The sequence below is a fragment of the Physeter macrocephalus genome, chromosome 16, assembly GCF_002837175.3.
Source record: "Physeter macrocephalus isolate SW-GA chromosome 16, ASM283717v5, whole genome shotgun sequence".
NCBI lineage: Eukaryota > Metazoa > Chordata > Mammalia > Artiodactyla > Physeteridae > Physeter > Physeter macrocephalus.
Genome location: NC_041229.1, coordinates 57,020,057 through 57,042,496, shown reverse-complemented (window position 1 = coordinate 57,042,496; position 22,440 = coordinate 57,020,057). Strand labels below are relative to the sequence as shown.

Below are 22,440 nucleotides of genomic sequence, written 5' to 3'. Positions count from 1 at the left end.
GGGGGGAGGGAGGGGCACGGATGCGGGGCGAGCCTGCGGCGGCAGGGGCCGGCGTGACGCTGCACCGGCCCGAGGCGCACCGCGCGTTCTCCTGGGGAAGCTGTCCCTGGATCCCGGGGCCCCGGCAGTGGCGGGCTGCACGAGCTCCTGGGAGGGGCGGTGTGGAGAGTGACCTGTGCTCGCACACAGGTCTCTTGGTGGCGGCAGCAGCAACCCGAGCATCCCACACCTGTCTCTGCTGTCCGCGCCGACAGCCGCGGCTCGCGCCCGTTTCTGGAGCTCCTTTAAGCGGCGCGCTTAAACCCCTTCCTAGTGCACCAGGAAGCAAAGAGGGAAGAAAAGGTCTCTTGCCTCTTCGGCAGCTCCAGACTTCAACCGGACTCCCTCCCGGCTAGCCGTGGCGCCCTAGCCCCTTCAGGCTGTTTTCACTCTGCCAACTCCAGACCTTTCCCTGGGATCCAACTGAAGCCCGAGGCTCAGCTCCCAGCCCCCGCCCGCCCCGGCGTGTGAGCAGAGAAGCCTCTCGGGCTGGTGGGTGCCGGTCGGGACCGATCCTCTGTGCGGGAATCTCTCTGCTTTGCCCTCCGCACCCCGCTGCTGCGCTCTCCTCCGAGGCTCCGGAGCTTCCCCCTCCGCCACCCACAGTCTCCGCCCGCGAAGGGGCTTCTAGGGTGTGGGAACCTTTCCTCCTTCACGGCTCCCTCCCACTGGTGCAGGTCCCGTCCCTATTCTTTGTCTCTGTTTATTCTTTTTTCTTTTGCCTACCCAGGTACGTGGGGGGTTTCTTGCCTTTTGTGAGGTCTGAGGTCTTCTGCCAGCGTTCAGTGGGTGTTCTATTGGAGAAGTTCCACGTGTAGGTGTATTTCTGATGTATCTGTGAGGAGGAAGGTGATCTCCGCGTCTTACTCTTCCGCCATCTTGCCTGCTCTCTCCCAGATTAATTTTGATGATATCTCAGTTATCAAGTCTTCCAGCAGAGATAGAGATTTGCCATTATTGAAGATATCCAGAGATTATACCACAGGTTTTGTGGGCAACTCCCCAAAATGCTTTGCATAGTGGCATTCTTGCTGGAATAAATATTTGAGTACTTTTCAAATGATAAAAACATAGATGCTTTATAAGTATTAATTCTCAGAATAAACCTTTGAAGAATATATTGTTTTTTTTCTCACTTGCCAGCTGCACACTTAATCACTATGCTATACTACCTGTTATATTTATAAAATCCAAGGTTATCAAATTGCCTATTGTAGTTCCACAAATAGACAATATTCATTAATTTTTGTAAAAATTGTGCTTTTAAAAAATCCTATGACTTTATTATATATATTTGCATGTTGATAATTACCATTTTAATTCTAGGTTCTGATTGAAAGGCTTCAAGAATGAGTCATTACATATTGTAAAAAATAGCATCTCGGGTAATTCTGATGCACACTCTGATAATGAATTATCAGGTCATCTCTGGATAGTCTGTCAGTGTGAACTGCTTATTATTACCCTTCTATTAACAAAATGAGTTTGAGCCAAAATGTTTTCAGCTGTCATTAAACACATTAAGCACAGCTGTATTTTTTGTAGGAAGTTTTTCGCAGTGAGGGAAGCATATTCACTGATTTACATTCAGGAGTAAACTTCATAAATATGCCTTTCTAACTTTGCTTTTGTTATCTGTATAAACCCATAGAACATGGTTGAAACTAACTCCTTCTGTTCAGATTGTTTATATGCTTCTCCATATCTTTATTATTAATTTCCCTGGAAGTTAGAACTTTTCTGCGAGTGTCTGACAAGACCCAAAAAAAATCTTAATAGGCAGAATCTCTCTCCAAGTTTTACAAATTCATGTCTTTTTTTTTCATGGCTCCATGGCACCATTTTCTGTGAAGATTTAGCCAGTGGCTATAGTTAATAATACTGTATTGCATATTTGAAAGTAGGTAGGGGAGTGTGGATCTTCAAAATTTTCAACACGAGAAAAGAAGAAATTTGTAACTATAGGTGGTGTTAACTGGACTTATTGTGGTAATCATTTGCAACATATGCAAATATGGAATCGTTATGCTGTACACTTGAAACCAACGTAATGTTTTGTCACTTATACCTCAGTTAGAAACGGGGATTTAACCAAATTAGTAATTTCTTTTTAAATGCTGTTCTTATGAAAGCCGATTAGTTGAAGAATATTATTCAAATCATAATTTTAAAATATATGTTAAAAATCATCAAGTATATATTAAATACTTGCTAAGTGTGCAATCCTTTGTTTAGGCACAGTGAGGGAGAGGATCTGAGAAGAAAGCAAGTGCTAAACTTCATGGTACATATGCTTACTGAATGAAATAATGTACAAGATACTTAGTATTCTTTTTTTTTGTGAGCATTAAAACAGATTTAGAGAAGGAGACGCCAATGTGATTTTCCTGAAGCCTTCAGGGAAGGATAAAGAAAACTCTTGGATTAGAAGAGTTTTGAGGGTCAATAGAGAGGTATATGAGCATACATTAAGGATGGAGGAGGAGGTAAATATACTAGGAAGAAACTCCTGGAGTAGAAGGGGCATCTTGAAATTGTACTGAGTGCAGGACAGTGAAATTCACACTCAGAAGTGTTATTTTGGTGGGATAGGTTGTGTGAAGGCAGTGGATTATTTTTAATGAGGCCTGAGAGTGATGAGATTTAAACAGTATTTTCAGAATGAATATATGCTACTTCAAATACATTGTTCTTGCCACATCTTTCTTGCGATCAAGCATTCAAATTTACAAGCTGGTTGACCAGGGTTAAAGATACAGTCTATGGGCATGAGCCAAAAGCAAAGCCAAACAGTGCATTTGTGGTAATGCAATTATATTTTATACTGCACTGGTACAATGATTCCACCAATTGAAATTATTAGTCTGTTCAGTATGTCATGCAAGGTTAATGGAGAAACTGTTGAAATTAAAGGCATTCTAGATTATGCATGCTGATTTTTGCATCCAGTTACTTTACTGAAGTCTTTTATTCTAATAGTTTTTAAAGACTCTCTAGGGTATATTATGTAAATAATAATACCATTTGTAAATGGTGACAGTTTTGTCTCCTATTTTCTAAGTGTGTTTGTCTTGTTTTATGTACCTTATTATATTGGCTAAGTCCTTCACAGTGAGTATTCTAATATTACATAGCGAGTCATTCCCAAACTTAGAGTTGAAAACAACAATTAATTATCCTCAGATCCTTACAGTTCTGTGGGATGTCTTTAAGCTTAGCTTGGTTGTTTTCCCTTGGGGCCTTTCAAGTAGTTGTAATCAGATGGCAGCTGTGGCTGGAGTCATCTGAAGATTCAACTGGGTTGGACATATGGATGCTTCTTCACTGACATGTTTGGTGCCTCAGCTGGGATGGCTACAACAGTGGAGACTGGCCAGCCATCTCTATCTCCAAATACTTCTCTACATGGCCAGCTTCCTCACATATGGCATTCTCAGGGTAGTTGGATTTCTTACGTGGAGTCTGGTTTGCCCCAGAGTGAGTGTTTAGAGAGAGGAAGTAGAAGTTAAGGGCTGTCCCTAAAACTAGCACAGGGTCACTCCTGCCATATTCTATTTGTTGAAGCAGTCACAGAGCCTGCCTAGATTCAAGGAGTAGAGAAATAGATTCTGCCTCTTGGTGGGGAAATATTAAGTCCACACTGCAGAAGACCATCTAGGATGGGAGATATTATTGTGGTCATATATGGAAAATTCAGTTTGCCACAGAGGGCATCCTTGATGTTCTGACATTTCACCATTCATTATGATATAAGTTGGAGTTTTCTGATAGATTCCTTTTATCAAACAAGAAAGTTTCTATGCCTAGTATAACTAAGGATTTTTCTCAAGAACAAGTTTAGTGTTTCTCCTTTGTTCTATTAATGTAGTGAATTACACAGACTTGATGTTAAATGATGTTAAACCATCTGTATAATCCTGCGATAAATTTTACTTGCTTATGATGTATTTATTAATACAGCACTGGCTTAGATTTGCTAATATTTTGTATTTTGCAGTTTTTTATAAGTGAGGCAGACATGTAGTTTTATTTTTGTGTGTGCTGTTCAGGTTCAAATCAAAACTCATAAGGGTTACACTAGCCTAAAATGAATTGAGAAGCTCTCTATATTTTCTCATGATTTAAGACAATTTATGTAATTTAGATTTAGGTGGTAGCTCTCACCTACAAAACGATCAGGGCCTGCTGTCCCTCTACCCCCACAAGGTATTACCCTTTGGTTACCTTTCTGATTTCTTTGTGGTTATTAATCTACTCAGGTTTTTAATCTATTGTTGAGAAAACTTGGTAATTAATAGTTTTCTAGAAAATCATTTACTTTTTCTGTTCTTTTTAGTTTATTGGTATAAAGTCATGTATAGTATTACTTTTAAGTTTTAAAACCTTGTCCATATCCTAGTTTGTACTCTTTCTTGTTTCTAATTCTGAAGTACTTTTTATGTACTTCCTCAAGTATGTTTATTGTACAATGAATATATTTTAAATTAAACTTGCATTTTAGCACACGGATGGTATTATGAAAAAATCTGGGAATGATTTAGCCTACTCTTATGCCAGCTGTGGTTCTTCTTGCCTGAAGTGAGTTTTTGAAATGTAAATTGGAAATTCAAAGAGTTGATTATCGTTTTATAACTTTTGCTTCGTCAGTGCTGTTTGTTAGTTTTTGAGGACACATCTTGGTTAGACCTGACACACTCATTATCACATGCTTTCACATCACCAGTATGCTGTCTCTTCAATTTCATAAGTAGCAGTAGTGTTCTGTCTTATTTGATGCCATTACCATGATACTGTGTATTCTTCTCAACTATGTGCATGGTCTAGACAGAGGAATGTAGAAGCAGGCTTTAGGGTAGACTTCAGGTCTTTTGGGAAGCTGTCATATTTAGTAAACCCGTCAACAAGTATTTAAGTGATTCCCATGTGTCCAAGATTGCTGTAGGTGCTGTGAAGATACAAAAGATTTCTCAGGCATTCCAAGTCCACAGCAGTTTGGCTCTGATCAACCCTCCCAGACTCAATGACATTCTCTCATGTGCCCTTTGCTTTAGCACACTACCTACTTCCTATTTTGAACATGCAAGGCACTCTGCTCCCTTAATGACTTTGAAAAGCTATTCCCAATACCCTAAATGACTATTCTCTTGCATACAGTTGTCAGAATCCTACCCTTCCTTCAAATTGAAGCTTAAATCCCTTCCCCTTAATGAGCTTTCCCAAGAACAAGTTATCTCAGACTGATGTGTCCATTTTGAAAGCGTAAGTAGATTTGTAGATCCAGATAATAACTCTAGTAAGGTCTTTGGCAAGCTATGATTGAAAGCTTGGGGAGCAAGATAAGAAGGATAAGCTAGATGATAGTATAAAGATAGGAAGATCTATAACTGCTTAATAACTTACCAACCTAGAGGGAAATTTCTAATGGCATGGCATAGGGCTCTGTTTTTTAATCTAGTCTTGTTCAACATGTTCATTCATTCAGTTATTCACTCGCCATATGTTTATTCAGTACTGCATGTTGGAAACTGTGCAATATGGTGGGGATATAATGGCAAACAAGGGAGACATAGTTCTTCCCTTTACGATATTACAGTCTAAGCATTAGAACAAAGGTATAGAAACTTATGCAAAGCTTAAAAACTTAGAAAGCTAATGCAATGATAGTGTGGAGCTTCTAGAGATGGTGATTACTTTGTATAACAGAATCAGTGTATAAGATGATCTTTGGGGACTGGAAAGGTAGAATATATATTCAGCCCATCTTTAATTTCAAGTTGGAATTTAACTGGGATAAATTAAGTTCCCAAACCAATTGTATAAGAAGAGGAAGGCTTGACATATGGACACAGCCTGAGTGAAAAAAAGACGTAGAACCTTTAGTCAGTAGCCAAGTCAGTGTTAATAATCAGTGGAATGTGACTCTCAGAAAAAAATCAGGCTCTGTTGCCGGACATGTAGTATCTAGAATTCGAGAAGTAATAGATCTTCCCAGCAGACCCATCTGAATCGCTATGTTCCTTTATAAAAATCACTCTGTAAGAGGGATTTCGACAATCAGAAATTTGTACTCTAATATTAGTGTGATTTGCAAACTTTAAAAAAATGTTCTCAAGGCAGTTTTCCAGGAATTTTTCTATGCTTGATACACTTATAAGAAAACATGAGTAAATTTATCATTCAACAAGTATTTCATAGAATCTGAGGAAAACAGAATCAGAAGAAATCTTAAAATAGTCATCTGTTGTTTATCATCTACTGTGCTTTGAAGGTCTAAGAGGAAGGGTGAGATAGGCCCCTCCCTACTCCTGAGGGATGGAAGGGAAGCTGTGTACTGAAGGTCTGTACCAGAACTGTGGGGAAGCTCAAGAGCACAAACACTAATAAGATATAGCTCTAGGTTTTCAAGGAGTATGGAATCTAGTGCTGGAGAGAGGCAGTAAACAGATGATCAGAGCATGATGTGAACTCTAGATAGAGCCATCCTCCCAGGGTTATTGAGGAGGACCACAACTCAGATAAGGGGTAGCCTTATCAAATATTATCTATTTCTGGACTTCTACTTGAATTCTTCCTCTTCCAAGAAGGAATTTCTGGGTCGTTTTGTACTGGGAAGTACCCTAGTCTTTTCACACTGCAGCCCAAATAGTCTTAAATTTAAAACATATATTCGGTCAGGTCTCCCACTTTAAACTTTATCCCATTACCGTGGGAATAAAACTCCTTAGCCTGATATACTAAGTCTTCATAATCTGACCTCTGTCTACCTTTATACCCTCATCTCTTGCCATCCTCTCGCATATGAGAGGATGCTCCAGCCTTGCTGGAGCCTTGTGCTCCTGTGCTCCAGCCTTGCTAAAAGCTTGCAGTTCTTGAAAATGTTGTGCAATCTTTTTTCTCTGTTTTTGTATTTGCTTCTCATTTTGTCTGAAATATCTTTCTTCTTTTTTACCTATTTAATTCTACTCTTACTTTTAATATCAGCTTAGTTTTTACTTCTTCCTAGAAGACTTTACTTCCACTTGATACTACCCCTAAAATAGATGTCCCTCCTTTATGCTCAGCTATTACCCTATATGTACCTCTATCATAGTATTACACTATTATAATTTTTTTCACACCCATTTCTCCACAATGTTTGTACATTTATGAATATAAGATGTAGATCTCTGATCTCTTTATTTCCATTACCTAACACAGGGCATCGGCTCACATTTAGGCACTTAAGTGTTTGTTGCATGAATATGTAAATAAATTGTCTGTTTCTAGAGAGATAGACTGTCTCCAATGACTTTTCTCTCAACACCAGGCTCAGTATTAGCAACATGGAAAGTGCTCAGTGTGAAGATAGGATGAATGAATAAATTAAAATATCTGTTGATTATTATCAGATAAAGGATTAGACTAAAGATTTATAAAGTGCAGATATTATCTTGACTAATGTGATAATGTGTTCTGTAAATGAAATAATGAAGAGATGATATTTGAGCTGGCCTTGAAGGCGAGGTAGTCAAGATTTGGATTGGAAGAGAGTATTAGTTTTCTATCGATGGATAATAAATTACCATAAATTTAGTGGCTTAAGACAATACTCATGTATTATTTTGTGGTTTCTTTAGGTCAGAAGTTTGGAGCACTGTGGTGATTCATGACTATTGTGGTGTCTAGATTTATTTGACTAGAATTCTAAAAAAATATATTGAAAATTGTATTTAGTGTGGAAAAAATTATAGGTCATAGCCTTTTCAGTCACCAGAAAAATCCTTTTATCATTGATGGAAGGTATTATAAACATGACTAGAAGTACATATATGTTAACTACCTTTATTTAATTTATTTTTTAAAGTAATTTAATATTTTATTTATTTATTCATTTTTGGCTGGGTTGGGTCTTTGTTGCCGTGCACAGATTTTCTCTAGCTGCAGTGAGCAAGGGCTACTCTTCGTTGCGGTGCACCGGCTTCTCGTTGCGGTGGCTTCTCTTGTTGCGGAGCACGGGCTCTAGGTGCACGGGCTTCAGTAGTTGTGGCACGTGGGCTCAGTAGTTGTGGCTTGCGGGCTGTAGAGTGCAGGCTCAGTAGTTGTGGCACACGGGCTTAGTTACTCCACGGCATGTGGGATCTTCCCGGACCAGGGCTCAAACCCGAGTTCCCTGCATTGGCAGGCGGATTCTTAACCACTGCGCCACCAGGGAAGTCCTGTTAACTCCCTTTAGATGTATTACCTAATGAAAGGCATTGTATAGATAATCAAACACTAGCTATTAACACTAACTATTATTTAGAGCCTAGAGTAAAACATTTCATGTCTATCAATCAGAGATGAAGAAAGGTAAAGTGGTTAGGCCTAGCTATATTATACAACACTAGTCTTTTAAATTATAAGTTTGTAGATTGTGATATTTCTGTAGTTGTCTCTAAGGGAATTTAATCGCAGACATGTATTAGAGACTTTGTAATTGCAATGTAAAGAGAACTTGTTTACTATCTCTCTTAGCCTGTGAGAAGGGAAACCTGGAGTACTGGACTATGTTGCTGGTAGGACAAAGTCTTTAGTTTTTATGTTCTGTTTCCCAGTCTAGAAAGATTGTTGACATGTTGCAACAGGCATAGTGATGTAGGTGTTATCAGACTATGGACACAGCTCTATAAGGCAGGCATTCTGGAGACTGGGCAGATAAGCTACGATTAGTACTGACCAAATGATGAACAGGGTTACCTGTGGTACTGAGTAGAGATTGGAATTGAGAAGAGCAAGAGTTGAAGCCTAGAAATGAGTTAGGAGGCTACTGGTTAGATAGAAGATGATGGTGGCAGTAGTTATAGAGAGAGGTGAAAAGATTTGAAACAGTTTTAGTCAAGTCCTTGTTGCTAAATCTGTAGATACTGTCTAGGCCTCAGGTTACTTGATTTTATGACAGTGATTATTACTTCCTTGAGACATTCTGTTCCTTTGACTGCTGTAACACCAACTCTCCCAGCTGTCCTTCTACTTCTCTGGAATTCTGGGTCAGAATTTTTTGCAGCTTTTATTTCTTTATTTCTAATCCGTTAAAAATTGATTTTCCTCGGAATTCTGTTCTAGGCTCTGTTCTCTCTCATTCTCACAGTCTTCCAGAATGATGTCATTACTTTCATAGCATTAATAACCATCTGTGTGCTAATGATTGCCATATTTTTATCTCCGGCTAAGATCTGTCTCCTAAGCTCCAGATCCTTGTATTCAACCCATACTCAACACCTCCTTTCGGATGTTGCACAGGCGCCTCAGACTGAAAGCAGAACTTCTCAAACTGCTCATCCCTGTTCACCCTTTCAATAAATGACATCACCATTTTCCTGGTTCCCCAAGCCATACACCAGTGATCATTTTTTTCTTTTTCTTTTGCAGTACAATTTATACAACATAAAATTAAGAGAATTTAAATGTATAAACATGACTAGAAGTACATATATGTTAACTACCTTTATTTAATTTATTTTTTAAAGTAATTTAATATTTTATTTATTTATTCATTTTTGGCTGGGTTGGGTCTTTGTTGCCGTGCACAGATTTTCTCTAGCTGCAGTGAGCAAGGGCTACTCTTCGTTGCGGTGCACCGGCTTCTCGTTGCGGTGGCTTCTCTTGTTGCGGAGCACGGGCTCTAGGTGCACGGGCTTCAGTAGTTGTGGCACGTGGGCTCAGTAGTTGTGGCTTGCGGGCTGTAGAGTGCAGGCTCAGTAGTTGTGGCACACGGGCTTAGTTACTCCACGGCATGTGGGATCTTCCCGGACCAGGGCTCAAACCCGAGTTCCCTGCATTGGCAGGCGGATTCTTAACCACTGCGCCACCAGGGAAGTCCTGTTAACTCCCTTTAGATGTATTACCTAATGAAAGGCATTGTATAGATAATCAAACACTAGCTATTAACACTAACTATTATTTAGAGCCTAGAGTAAAACATTTCATGTCTATCAATCAGAGATGAAGAAAGGTAAAGTGGTTAGGCCTAGCTATATTATACAACACTAGTCTTTTAAATTATAAGTTTGTAGATTGTGATATTTCTGTAGTTGTCTCTAAGGGAATTTAATCGCAGACATGTATTAGAGACTTTGTAATTGCAATGTAAAGAGAACTTGTTTACTATCTCTCTTAGCCTGTGAGAAGGGAAACCTGGAGTACTGGACTATGTTGCTGGTAGGACAAAGTCTTTAGTTTTTATGTTCTGTTTCCCAGTCTAGAAAGATTGTTGACATGTTGCAACAGGCATAGTGATGTAGGTGTTATCAGACTATGGACACAGCTCTATAAGGCAGGCATTCTGGAGACTGGGCAGATAAGCTACGATTAGTACTGACCAAATGATGAACAGGGTTACCTGTGGTACTGAGTAGAGATTGGAATTGAGAAGAGCAAGAGTTGAAGCCTAGAAATGAGTTAGGAGGCTACTGGTTAGATAGAAGATGATGGTGGCAGTAGTTATAGAGAGAGGTGAAAAGATTTGAAACAGTTTTAGTCAAGTCCTTGTTGCTAAATCTGTAGATACTGTCTAGGCCTCAGGTTACTTGATTTTATGACAGTGATTATTACTTCCTTGAGACATTCTGTTCCTTTGACTGCTGTAACACCAACTCTCCCAGCTGTCCTTCTACTTCTCTGGAATTCTGGGTCAGAATTTTTTGCAGCTTTTATTTCTTTATTTCTAATCCGTTAAAAATTGATTTTCCTCGGAATTCTGTTCTAGGCTCTGTTCTCTCTCATTCTCACAGTCTTCCAGAATGATGTCATTACTTTCATAGCATTAATAACCATCTGTGTGCTAATGATTGCCATATTTTTATCTCCGGCTAAGATCTGTCTCCTAAGCTCCAGATCCTTGTATTCAACCCATACTCAACACCTCCTTTCGGATGTTGCACAGGCGCCTCAGACTGAAAGCAGAACTTCTCAAACTGCTCATCCCTGTTCACCCTTTCAATAAATGACATCACCATTTTCCTGGTTCCCCAAGCCATACACCAGTGATCATTTTTTTCTTTTTCTTTTGCAGTACAATTTATACAACATAAAATTAAGAGAATTTAAATGTATAGTCTGATGAGTTTTGACAGATATACACACCCACATTGTCATCATTCCATGAAGATACAGAATATTTTTCGCTCTCCAGAAAGTTCCCTCATACCCCTTTGCCAGTCATTCTTACACCCTTGTCCCCACCCCTGGCTAAGTTAAACACTTTTCTTATTGCCTCCTCATTTATTAGCTTTTCCTGTTCTTGAACATCTTATAAATGGAACCATACAGTATACTCTTTTGTTCAGCATACTTTTGAAATTTATCCGTATTGTAGTATATATCAGTAGTTTGTTCCTTTTTATTGCTGTGAGTGGTTTTTCTATGAATATACCACAATTTGCTTATGCATTATCTTGTTGATGGACATTTGAGTTGTTTACCCTGTGCTATAGAGTAGGTCCTTGTTTTTTTGTATATAGAGTGTGTATCTGTTAATCCCAAATTCCAAATTTATCCCCTCCCCTTTAGTAACCATAAGTGTGTTTTCTATGTCTTCAAGTCTGTTTCTGTTTTTGTAAATAAGTTCATTTGTATCTTTTTTTTAGATTCCACATATAAGTGGTATCATATGATATTTGTCTTTCTCTGTCTGATTTACTTCACTTAGTATGATAATCTCTAGGTCCATGGCATTATTCATTCCTTTTTATGGCTGAGAAATTTTCCATTGTATTTATGTACCACATCTTCTTAATTAAATTAAATTTAATTAATTAATTTTGATTTGCATTGGGTCTTTGTTGCTGCACATGGGCTTTCTCTAGTTGCGGTGAGCGGGGGCTACTCTTCGTTGCAGTGCGCTGGCTTCTCACTGCAGTGGTTTCTCTTGTTGCAGAGCCCAGGCTTTAGGCGCGTGGGCTTCAGTAGTTGTGGCATGTGGGCTCAGTAGTTGTGGCTCACGGGCCCTAGTGCTCAGGCTCAGTAGTTGTGGCGTACAGGCTTAGTTGCTCCGTGGCATGTGGGATCTTCCCAGGCCAGGGATTGAATCCGTGTCCCCTGCATTGGCAGGCGGATTCTCAACCACTGTGCCACCAGGGAAGTCCCAAACACATCTTAATCCATTCATTTGTCCTAGGTTGCTTCTATGTCTTGGCTATTGTAAGTAGTGCTTCTAAGAATACTGGGGTGCATGTATCTTTTCAAATTTGAATTTTCTCTGGGTATGTGCCCAGGAGTGGGATTGGTGGAGCATATGGCAACTCTATTTTTAGTTTTTTAAGGAACCTCCATACCGTTCTCCGTAGTGGGTGCACCAATTTACATTCCCACCAACAGTGTAGGAGGGTTCCCTTTTCTCCACACCATCTCCAGGAGTTGTTTACACTTTTTGACTGTTATAAATAAAGTTGCTGAGAATATCTTTCCAAAAGACTTTTGTGAGGGGTTGGAGGAGGGGGATTTGGATGAAGGTGGTCAAAAGGTACAAACTTTCAGTTAGAAAGATAAATAAATACTAGGGATGTGATGTACAACATGATTAATATAATGAACACTGCTGTATCATTATATATGGAAGTTGTTAAGAGAGTAAATCCTAAGAGTTCTCATCGCAAGGAAAAAAATTTTTTTCTTATTCTTTTATTTTGTATCTATATGAGATGATGGATGTTCACCAAACAGTGCAGTATGCCAATTATATTTCAATAAAACTGGAAGAAAAAAAAGTCTCTTGAGGTCACATGCTTTCATTTCTCTTATACCTAAGAGTGGAGCTTCCTGCTCATATGATAGGTGTATATTTAATTTATTAAAAATTACCAGTTTCCAGAGTAGTTATACAATTTTAGAATCCCACCGACAGTGTTTGAAAGTTCCAGTTGCTCTACTCCTTCACATCACTTGGTATTATTTTGTAAATTCTAGCCATTATAGTAGGTTTGTACTGGTGTATCATTTTGATTTTAATTTTTAATTCTTTGATGACTAATGATATTGAGCAGCATTTTATGTGCTTATTGGCCATTCTTATATCTTCTTTTGTGAAGTGTTCAAATATTTTGCCCTTTTTTATTTATTGGGTTGTTTGGTTTTTATTGTTAAGTTGTAGGAATTCTTTGTATACATTAGAAATACAAGTCCTTTGTCAGATATATATATTATATATATATAATATATATATTATATGTATATATAAATATTTTGTCTCACTCTCTGACTTGATTTTTCATTTTCTCAATAATGTCTTTTGATGAGAGTTTTAAATTTTGATAAAGTATGCTATATCAGGTTTTTATTTTATGGATAGTACTTTTTGTGTCCTATTTAGGAAATCTTTGCCTAACCCAGGGTCATGAATATACTTTCCTACATGTTATTTTAGAGGCTTAATAGTTTTAGCTTTTACATTTAAGTCTTTGATCATTTCAAATTAATTTTTATGTATTATGTGAGGTAGAGTTTAAGGTTCATTTTTTTCCCATATTGATATCCAGTTTATTTTAGTGTCGTTTGTTGACGAAACTTTTCTTTCCCTAATCAAAATATAAATTGATTGAATAGGTCTATGTCTATATCCTGATTTCTGTTTCATCAATCTATTTGTTTAGCCTTATGCAACTACTACTGCTTTACAAGCTAGCTTTATGATAAGTCATAAAATCTGGTAGTGTAAGCCTTCCAGCTTTGTTCTTTAACATTTTCTTGGCTATTCTAGGACTTTTATATTTCCATATCAATTTTCAAATCAGCTTGTCAATTAAAAAAAAAACACTGCTAGGCTTTTGAGTGGGATCACTTGACTCTAGATAAATTTAGGGAGAGACTTGACTTCTTAACCTCCAATCCATGAAATAGTACATGACTCCATTTGTTTAGGTTGTTTTTAAATTTCTCTCAGCAGTGTTTTCTAGTTTTCAGTGTACAGGTCTTTCACATCTTTCACATCTAGTTATTTGATGATACTATATAAAAATACCAATTGATTTTTGTGAATTAACCTGGAATCTTGCAATGTTGCTCAGTTTATTATTAGTTTGATTATAGATTAAAACACTTTTTTTCTATGTACACAATCATATAGCATCTGTAAATAGACATTTTTGCTTCTTCCTTTCCTGTATTTATGACTTTTAGAAATTGCCTTATTACAATGGCTTGGATCTTGAGTACAGTGTTGAATAGCGTAGTGAAAGTAGACATCTTTTCTTATTCCTGATCTTAAGTATTACCTGCAGATTTTTAGTATAAACCCTTTATCAGATTGAGGAACCTCTCCTTTTTCCTTAGGTTGTTGAGAGATTTTTGTTTCAAATCATTAACAGGTATTGAATTTTATCAAATGCTTTTTTAGGGCATCTTTTGAGATAATGATATGTTTTTTCTCTTTCATTCTGTCACAATTGATTTTCAAATGTTAAATCAACCTTGTACTCCTCAGGTAAATCCACTTCATCCAGATGTGTTATCTTTTTCATATATTGCTAGATTTGATTAGCTAATTTTTTTTTTTTTTTTGTGGTACGCGGGCCTCTCACTGCTGTGGCCTCTCCCGTTGCGGAGCACAGGCTCCGGACGCGCAGGCCCAGCGGCCATGGCTCACGGGCCCAGCCGCTCCGTGGCATGTGGGATCCTCCCAGACCGGGGCGCGAACCCGGTTCCCCTGCATCGGCAGGCGGACGCGCAACCACTGCGCCACCAGGGAAGCCCTGATTAGCTAATTTTGTTAATGATTTTTGTATTGTCTGTAATTTGCTTTTCTTGTGATGTTTTGGTATCAAGGTTATTCTGGCCTCTTAAAACAAATTGAAAAGTGTTCCTTCTTCTTTGAAAGGTTTTTGTTAAGACTAGTATTTCACCAGTGAAGCAATCTGAATGTAGTTTTCTATGTGAGAAGGTATTTAATTATAAATTTAGCTTCTCTAACTGATAACAACTATTCAGATTTTCTATTTCATTTGTTTGGTTTGGAAACTTGTGGTTTTTAAGCAACTTAACTGTTTCATCTAAGTTGTTAAATTTATTGGCATATTGTTCATAATTTCCCTTAATTCCCTTTAAATGTCCATAAGATCTGTGGTGATGTCTTCTCTTGCGTTCTTGATGTTGGTAATTTTCAGGCATCATTTTTTATATCTCCTTTCTAACTTTTCACATCTACATCATCCTTTCTGTTCCTATTTTAATTTAAGACAATGCCTAAACTTTTGCTAGGACTGTTAAAATAACCTAGTACTAGCCTTCGTGTTTACAGTCTTGTTTCTCTGTATCCCAGTCACCTAATTACAGGAAGAAAGTGCAAATGTCATTAAATCTTTCTTGGCTTAAAACTTTTTAATGGTTTCCTAATACCTTCAGAATAAAAATCTAAGCTCCTTCATATGGAATACAAAATCATTAATGATAAGGTATCTATTTCTCTCAATAGAATCCTATTTTTTCCTATATATTCTTTTCCCTTTTAATCTCTCCTTGCAAGCCATAGGGAGCTATACTTCACTGACTTTCTAGGTGCTCTAATTTGTCATTCATCATCTTAAAACTGAATGCAGAATTCAGATGTGATATGATCAATACTAAGTAGGCAAAAATTGTTTCTTCACTTCTCCTTTACTGAGATTGTTGTTAATATATGATAGGTATGGTCTCAATATTCATTTGACATAATACTTTTTGTTCAATGTATCTTTACATTCACAGCAATATCTAGCTGCAAAGCATTATTTTTAACCCACTTTCAATTTTACTGTTATCTCAAAACATATTGATATAATATACATGAATTTGCTATAACCAGAATACCTATCACGTAGCTAGTTGATCCCTGTCCTCCCCACAGCAGTGATGATGAGTTTTATTTCAGCTTGAGGGTGTTAGTGTTGGTATTGACTAATCACCCAGATGACTGGATGATTTATATTTCTTTATAGTACCATTTCATAGTTGGCAAAATCAAGAAACATTCCTCTGAAACTGGCTAGCTGGTTTGGAGGTAAGGCAGTTGTTTCTTTTCTTGTCAGTCCTTCACCTCTTCACCCCCAGGGGAATTAGGATGTCCCATGTTATGTTTAAAAGCCTAAACACTTCAAACTTTTATTCTCTTGTTGAGCTTGAAAGGGGGACGTTATTAGCTCTGTCTTGATGTAGCAGGGGCTCTGAAAGTCTATTTGGATAACACTGAAGATTGGAGGAAATGTGACTCTGTCTGTGTGTTTTAAGCCCCTAAGGTAAGATCAGAAAGCGTCTGGGGCAGTGAGAGCCAAATAGTTGAAGTCATACATTAATTATGGTCATGAATCATTTTTATTTTTAGAGTCTTTACCATTTGACAAGGTTGTTTGCATAGTACTCTAGTGAGTTTTAGGCAGCATATTCCCTCCTTTTAAAGTAACAGGCTATTTTGTTGATTTCTACTTTGGGTTGATAATGCCTATCAAATTAGAATTCTGATAACATTTTTAGTAGAAATTGCTTGTTTCTTGCCAGAGTGAATGGTCTTTAATTTATGTGATTTTTGTTTTGAATATATTTTGAAGTTATAGATATAGAAAACTAGTATGTTAGTCTTTTAGTCTTTCACTGATATCAGTAAAAATAATCAGAATCTTGGGACTGTACTTTTATATGCAGGCATTAGTTGACCTTCAGTCAGCAATATATTTTGAGTGCCTTTGTGCCACATTCTCTGCTAAGTACTGGGAATGTAAATGAAAAAAAATGAGTGTTTTTTTTTTCTTTTTTCCCAGAAATCTAGTAAAGAAATAGACAAGGAAATAGGCAGTTGCTGTAAAATGTGGTTCTATAATCTTTGTTAGTGTTGTTGTATACATGATGCTGTGGATCTCCATAGGAAGAAGTGCCTCTACCTGTCTGGAACAGTCGGGAAGGCCTTTGAAGAAGAAGGTATGCTTGAGCTGCCTGTTAGTGGGTTTGGGAGTATACTCTCTCTGTTAAGAGAGCGTGAAGCTTGTAGGCAGATAGAACAGCTCACTCAAAGGTACAGAAGGAAGAAATGGCATGATGTGTTTGGGGAGAGTTGTTAGTAGTTCAGCATTGCTGGAGTTGCGTGTTCAAGGTAAGAATATCAGAAAAGAGGTGGGGACCACATCACAAAGAGTCTCTCCTTGCTTTTAAATTTCTTTAGCGTCACCTTTGTAGGCGAGTATTGCCATCAAGAGAGTGTGTATGCATTCACACTCAGAGCAGGAGGCAATAGGATGGAGGATAATCTCCTCTATTGGATTCCTTTGGAGTCCTGAGGAAGTTGCAGAAGAACTGATCTCCCGAGTAATCTCATAAGATTTGCTCCTTTTTAGATGACCTAAGAAATCCTCAGTAACTATCAGGCAACTTCTGAAAGTGCAGAATATGTCATGAATATTTTTAGTGCAAGGTGTCATAATAATAATGTTGGCAGAGGTGTTGATGCCATCAACTCCCTGATAAAATTAACGTCCTCGTATGTAGGATAACTTTCAGTTTAGGACAGTTGACCAGTTTTAAAAATCGGAAGTAAAATATACATACCGTGAAATACTTAGATTTCAAGTTTAAATTCTGTGTATCCTCCTGTGCTCCTCACCCCAGTCAAGACATGGAACATTTCCGTCACCTCAGGTAGTTCCTTCGTTCACCTTGCTCTCTACCAGTCAGTCCTGCCTCACCCAGACAGCTAGCCACTCTTGATTTCTGTCACCATAGATTGCTTTTACCTGTTCTTGAACTTTGTTTAAATGGAATCATATAGTATGTACTTTTTCGTTCCTGGCTTTTTTCACTCAGCATAATGTTTTTTGAGATTCATTCATATTGTTGTGTATATCAGTGTTGTGTTCCTTTTTATTGCCACGTAGAATTTCACTGTATGAGTATACCACAATTTGCTTATTAATTCTCCTGTTTGATGGACGTTTGGATTGTTTTCTATGAGCGTTCTTATACATATCTTCTTGTGGACGTGTTTTTGTATTTCTTGAGTAAATGTAAATGGTAAGGAGTAGAAATACTGGGTCATAGATTAGATGTATGTATAACTTTACAAGAAACAGTTTTCCAGAGTGATGATACTGTTTTATACTTTTATCACCGATGCATGCAAGTTTCAGTTGCTGCACATCCTTGCTAGCATCAGGTGTTGTCATTTTTAGTTATTCTAACAAGTGTGAAATGCCATCTCATTACGATTTTAATTTTCATTACCATGATGACTAAGATTTTGAGCACCTTTTCCTATGCTTATTGACCTTTCTTATATCTTCTTTTGTGAAGTGTTTCACTCTTTTGCCCGTTTTTAATTGGATTGTCTCTTTGTTACTGGTTTGTAAGAGTTCTTTATATACTCCAGGCACAATACTTTGTCGAATTAATGTTTTACAAATATTTTCTCCCAGTCCATGGACTGCTTTTATATTTTCTTAACAACATCTTTAGATGAAAAGACATTTTTTATTTCTGCAGTGCCTAATTTATCCATTTTTAATTTTAAGGTTAGTGCTTTTTGTGTCTTCTCTAAGAAATCTTCGCCTACTCCAAGGTTGCAAGAGTTTCTGTGTTTTCCTCCACAGATTTTATGACTCTAGCTTTTATGTTTACTATGATCTCCTTGAATTAATTTTTTTTGTGCTGTGAGGTAGGGAATGAGATTCATTCCCTACCTCACAGCAACTGTGTTTATCCACTGTTCCAGCACCATTTGTTTAAAAAACTTTCCTTTTTCCATTAATTTGCCTAGGTTCCTTTGTCCAAAATCAGTTGGCCGTATATGTGTAGGTCTGTTTCTATACTCTTTATTCTGTTCCATTGATCTGTTTTTTGATCCTTATGCCAATACCAGATTGTTTTGATTACGTAGCTTTATAAAAAAGGAAGTCTTGAAATCTGGCAGATTTAAGATTGGTTTATCTCTTCTAGATTCTTTGTTTTTCTATATAATTTATAGTATTAGCCTCTTAATTTCTACAAAAAGAAGCACACATACACACAAAAACAAAGCCTGTTGGGATTGGGATTGTGACTGTGAAATTATTGACCCATATATAGAAATATAACTGAGTGTTTTTTGACTTGTATCCTGTGACATTATTAGTTCTAGTAGTTTTGTGGATTCCTAATGATTTTCTACATGAAAATCATGTTACCTGTGAATAAAGACAATTTGACCATTTTTAGTATGTACATGTATACAAAATATATAAGCTATACTTGAAGACAAAGAGACAAAGAAAAACACAAACCCATAATTAAAGCAAAAATGAAAAATAGTTAATTTTTTCAATGCTCCTTCTTTCAGAGGGGCTGCTGCTTTAATTCAGTCTTCTTAACTTGGAATTATTGTTAATTTTTTTTTCTTTATGGATACCCAACAAGTAATAGCCTTCATAGCAGTGGGTTTTTTTGGTGACTTCAGTAATGTAGTTAATTTCTCTGGGCCTCAGTTTCCTATCTGTAAAATGATAGGGTTCAATCAGATTATTTTCTAAGGTCTCTTTCAGATTCCTGTGAGTTCTTCATTTTAGGTCTCAATACATCACAGACAGTCAGATGGGTATAGAAAGGGTGTTTTTAGAACATATCGTGACTCTTGTTATTTCCCTGTTGTAAATATGCTAGAGAATTGTGAAATCATCAGTTGAGTTCATTATTAATTCTCTTTATCCTGGAAACTTTGTTCTCATTTTGTTCCATTTATGCCTGTGGCTCTGTGTTGAGTTTATACTTAACTCACTTAAATTTTTCTACAACTTTTATTTCTAGGCTTCATAGAGCCCAGTGTGCAATTAAACAGACTCAGGTAACTGTTCAGAAAATTGGAAAGGAAATTGAAGAAAAACTAAGACTCACATCTACAAGCAATGAGCTGGTAGGTTTTTATATATTAACCTATTTAAATTCCTTGATTTCTAAATGCGATCACCGTATTCTTCTTGTATTTATTTCCCTCTTTTTTCCCCAAAAAGACTTCAGGTAGTTTTTTCTTTCTTTTTATTTTTTCCTCTTAATGTTTCACTGAGACTTCTGTTGGCATTTAAATGTTATAAATAAACTTTCCCATCTGCTAGTAGTGTGACATACAAAGTGCCTGCCTTTTTATGCTAGTTGAAACTTTAGATTACATACAATTACTTAGAAGATAATCAAAAGCTATTTTATTAATATCTTATAAATGTGAACTCTAGACGTGAACTGTATAGTGAATGAAAAATAGCTGCCAGAAGAAAAAAAATAATAAACTGTAGATACTAATCTGCTTTTAAAAGATGAATTTAAAATTATTTGGATTGAATTTAATAGGTTAGTTTATGGACAGTGTTTTCTTTTGGGAAAGATTCTTTTAATGAGGTATTTCCAAAGAAATAGAAATTCCAATCCAAATGGACAGATTTAAGATATTAGTATAATTTGGGGGTTGCTTTATACTCTTCCTAGAGGGGAAAAATACATTAATTTTGGAACAAAGATTCTGTCTTTTTAAGCAGAATAGTGGGTATAACTAATAAATGGAACTTTTCTCAAAATGAAGTCACAGTGCTAATGATAGCTTTTGATGAAATTTGTGCTATAGATAATGATACTTAAAACTCAAATCCTCAAATTAAGTCCGAAGTGAAAAATTTTAAGTATTTGTTTGTACAAACTCGATACCATAGATAGGCAGTATCTTCCAGCTGTTGTTTACAGCACTACCAACTTGGCAAAAGGTCTTTATGTCCCCAAACAAAAGTTCCATGATCTGTAAGATTTGTCTGAGATAATAATTCAATGGATGAACTATAGAAAGCAACATTGCAATTGATAAAGTATTTAATCTATATAAAACTGCTGACTTTGACCTATAAATGGCAGTGTCATATAGTTCAGTATAATATGTAAAATGGCTAGTGCTGTACCTGGCACATAGCAGGCATACAAAATATGGTAGCTGCAATAACTATGGTAGGGACACTTTTTATTCATATGACTTTTCACACCTATGGAAAATCTTCCACTTTGGAGAAGCTGTTAAACCACCTCCTTTTGTAACTTAGGTCCAATAAAGGACCAAACTCCAGGCCACAGATATATTGGAGGAGGAGAAAAAATAGCTAATTTTAATCCTTTCTGTAGTGTACAAAAATATCACATTTTTAGAGCCTTTGGGGAGAAACTGCTAGGTTTTTTCTTATTTTCCTCTCTCAAGGCAAGACTGGGAAATTACTTATTTCATTAAGTGACAGCATGTGTTTTGTCTCAGTATGGAAAAATGTATGTTTAATCCTATTTTTCTAAAATATAAGTGGTGACACTCAGAGCAAGGTGATAGAATGTATGAGTTTAAAAAGGTCAGGTTCAGAGGTTCACTGTGTATTTTTATGCGGCCTAGTCAACATATAAGAAAATCACTGGATTTTTGAACTGAAAGTGAGCCTAGAAATCTAGTTCCCTTATAACCTCACTTAAAACCACACTCCCCTCAGTACCTTCTGTCCCCTTCCCAGTTTTGTTTTTCTCCATAGTATTTATTACCCTTTAACATGCTATACACTTCACATATGTATTTTATTTGTCTGTCCCTCTAAACTCTGTGAGGAGAGGGATTTTTGTCTATTTTTTTTTTCCTCACGGCTGTATTTCCCAGTGTCTAGAAAAGTGTTTGACACACAGTAGGAGCTCAATGAATATTTGATGAATTTAAGGATGAATCTAGTGTAATCTCTTTTTAAAAGAACAGGAAAATGAGACCTAAAGAAAGTAAGCAACTTTCCCATGATCATTGACAAATAGAGACAGAAGTTTTGGTTTCCTTGTCTCCTTTCAGAGAGTAATACCAGGTACTTGTTTGTTATCTACTGTAAGGTTTACCTGTAGGAAATTAGAAGCCCTTACTATTATATTTTTTTCTTCATTCCCTTTCCAAGTTGGCCCAAGGTCATTATACTTCAACCCAAGCATTTTCAATATATAAGAATTAATTTTAGTCTAAGTATAAATACAGTCAGAAGGCATATTTGATGTGTAAAGAAATCAGATTACCTTCTAAGATCAAATGTAATTAACTGTTTAGAAGAAACTGGGTTCATACTAGATGACTTTCGAAACTTTGACATCTTCTCGTCAATGTCCAACATAATTTTTTTGACGTTTACTTATGTTTTTTTAGGAAATTTCTGCTGTTGTCATTTTGAATTTTTGCTTAAATGTTTTGGATTTTGTCAAATTGCCTTTCCTTGTATCTGTTGAGATAATTTTATGTTTTTCTCTTGTATTATGATAGTGAAGTACATTGATTGATTTTTGAATGTTCATCCAACTTAGGATTGCTAGGGAAAGCCCCTCTTGTTCATGATGAATTATTCTTTTTTTTTTTTTTTTTTTTTTTTGCGGTACGCGGGCCTCTCACTGTTGTGGCCTCTCCCGTTGCGGAGCACAGGC

The 22,440-nt window shown here is 36.9% G+C and overlaps 1 protein-coding gene across 1 annotated transcript in view; it reads left to right on the top strand.

Annotated features, from left to right (window-relative positions):
* The window catches only part of UVRAG (UV radiation resistance associated), a 379,149-nt gene that overhangs the window by 170,141 nt on the left and 186,568 nt on the right, over positions 1–22,440 (top strand). Inside the window, 1 exon segment of the mRNA XM_055091530.1 lies at positions 19,786–19,891. Within this exon segment, the coding sequence (XP_054947505.1) occupies positions 19,786–19,891 (106 nt within the window).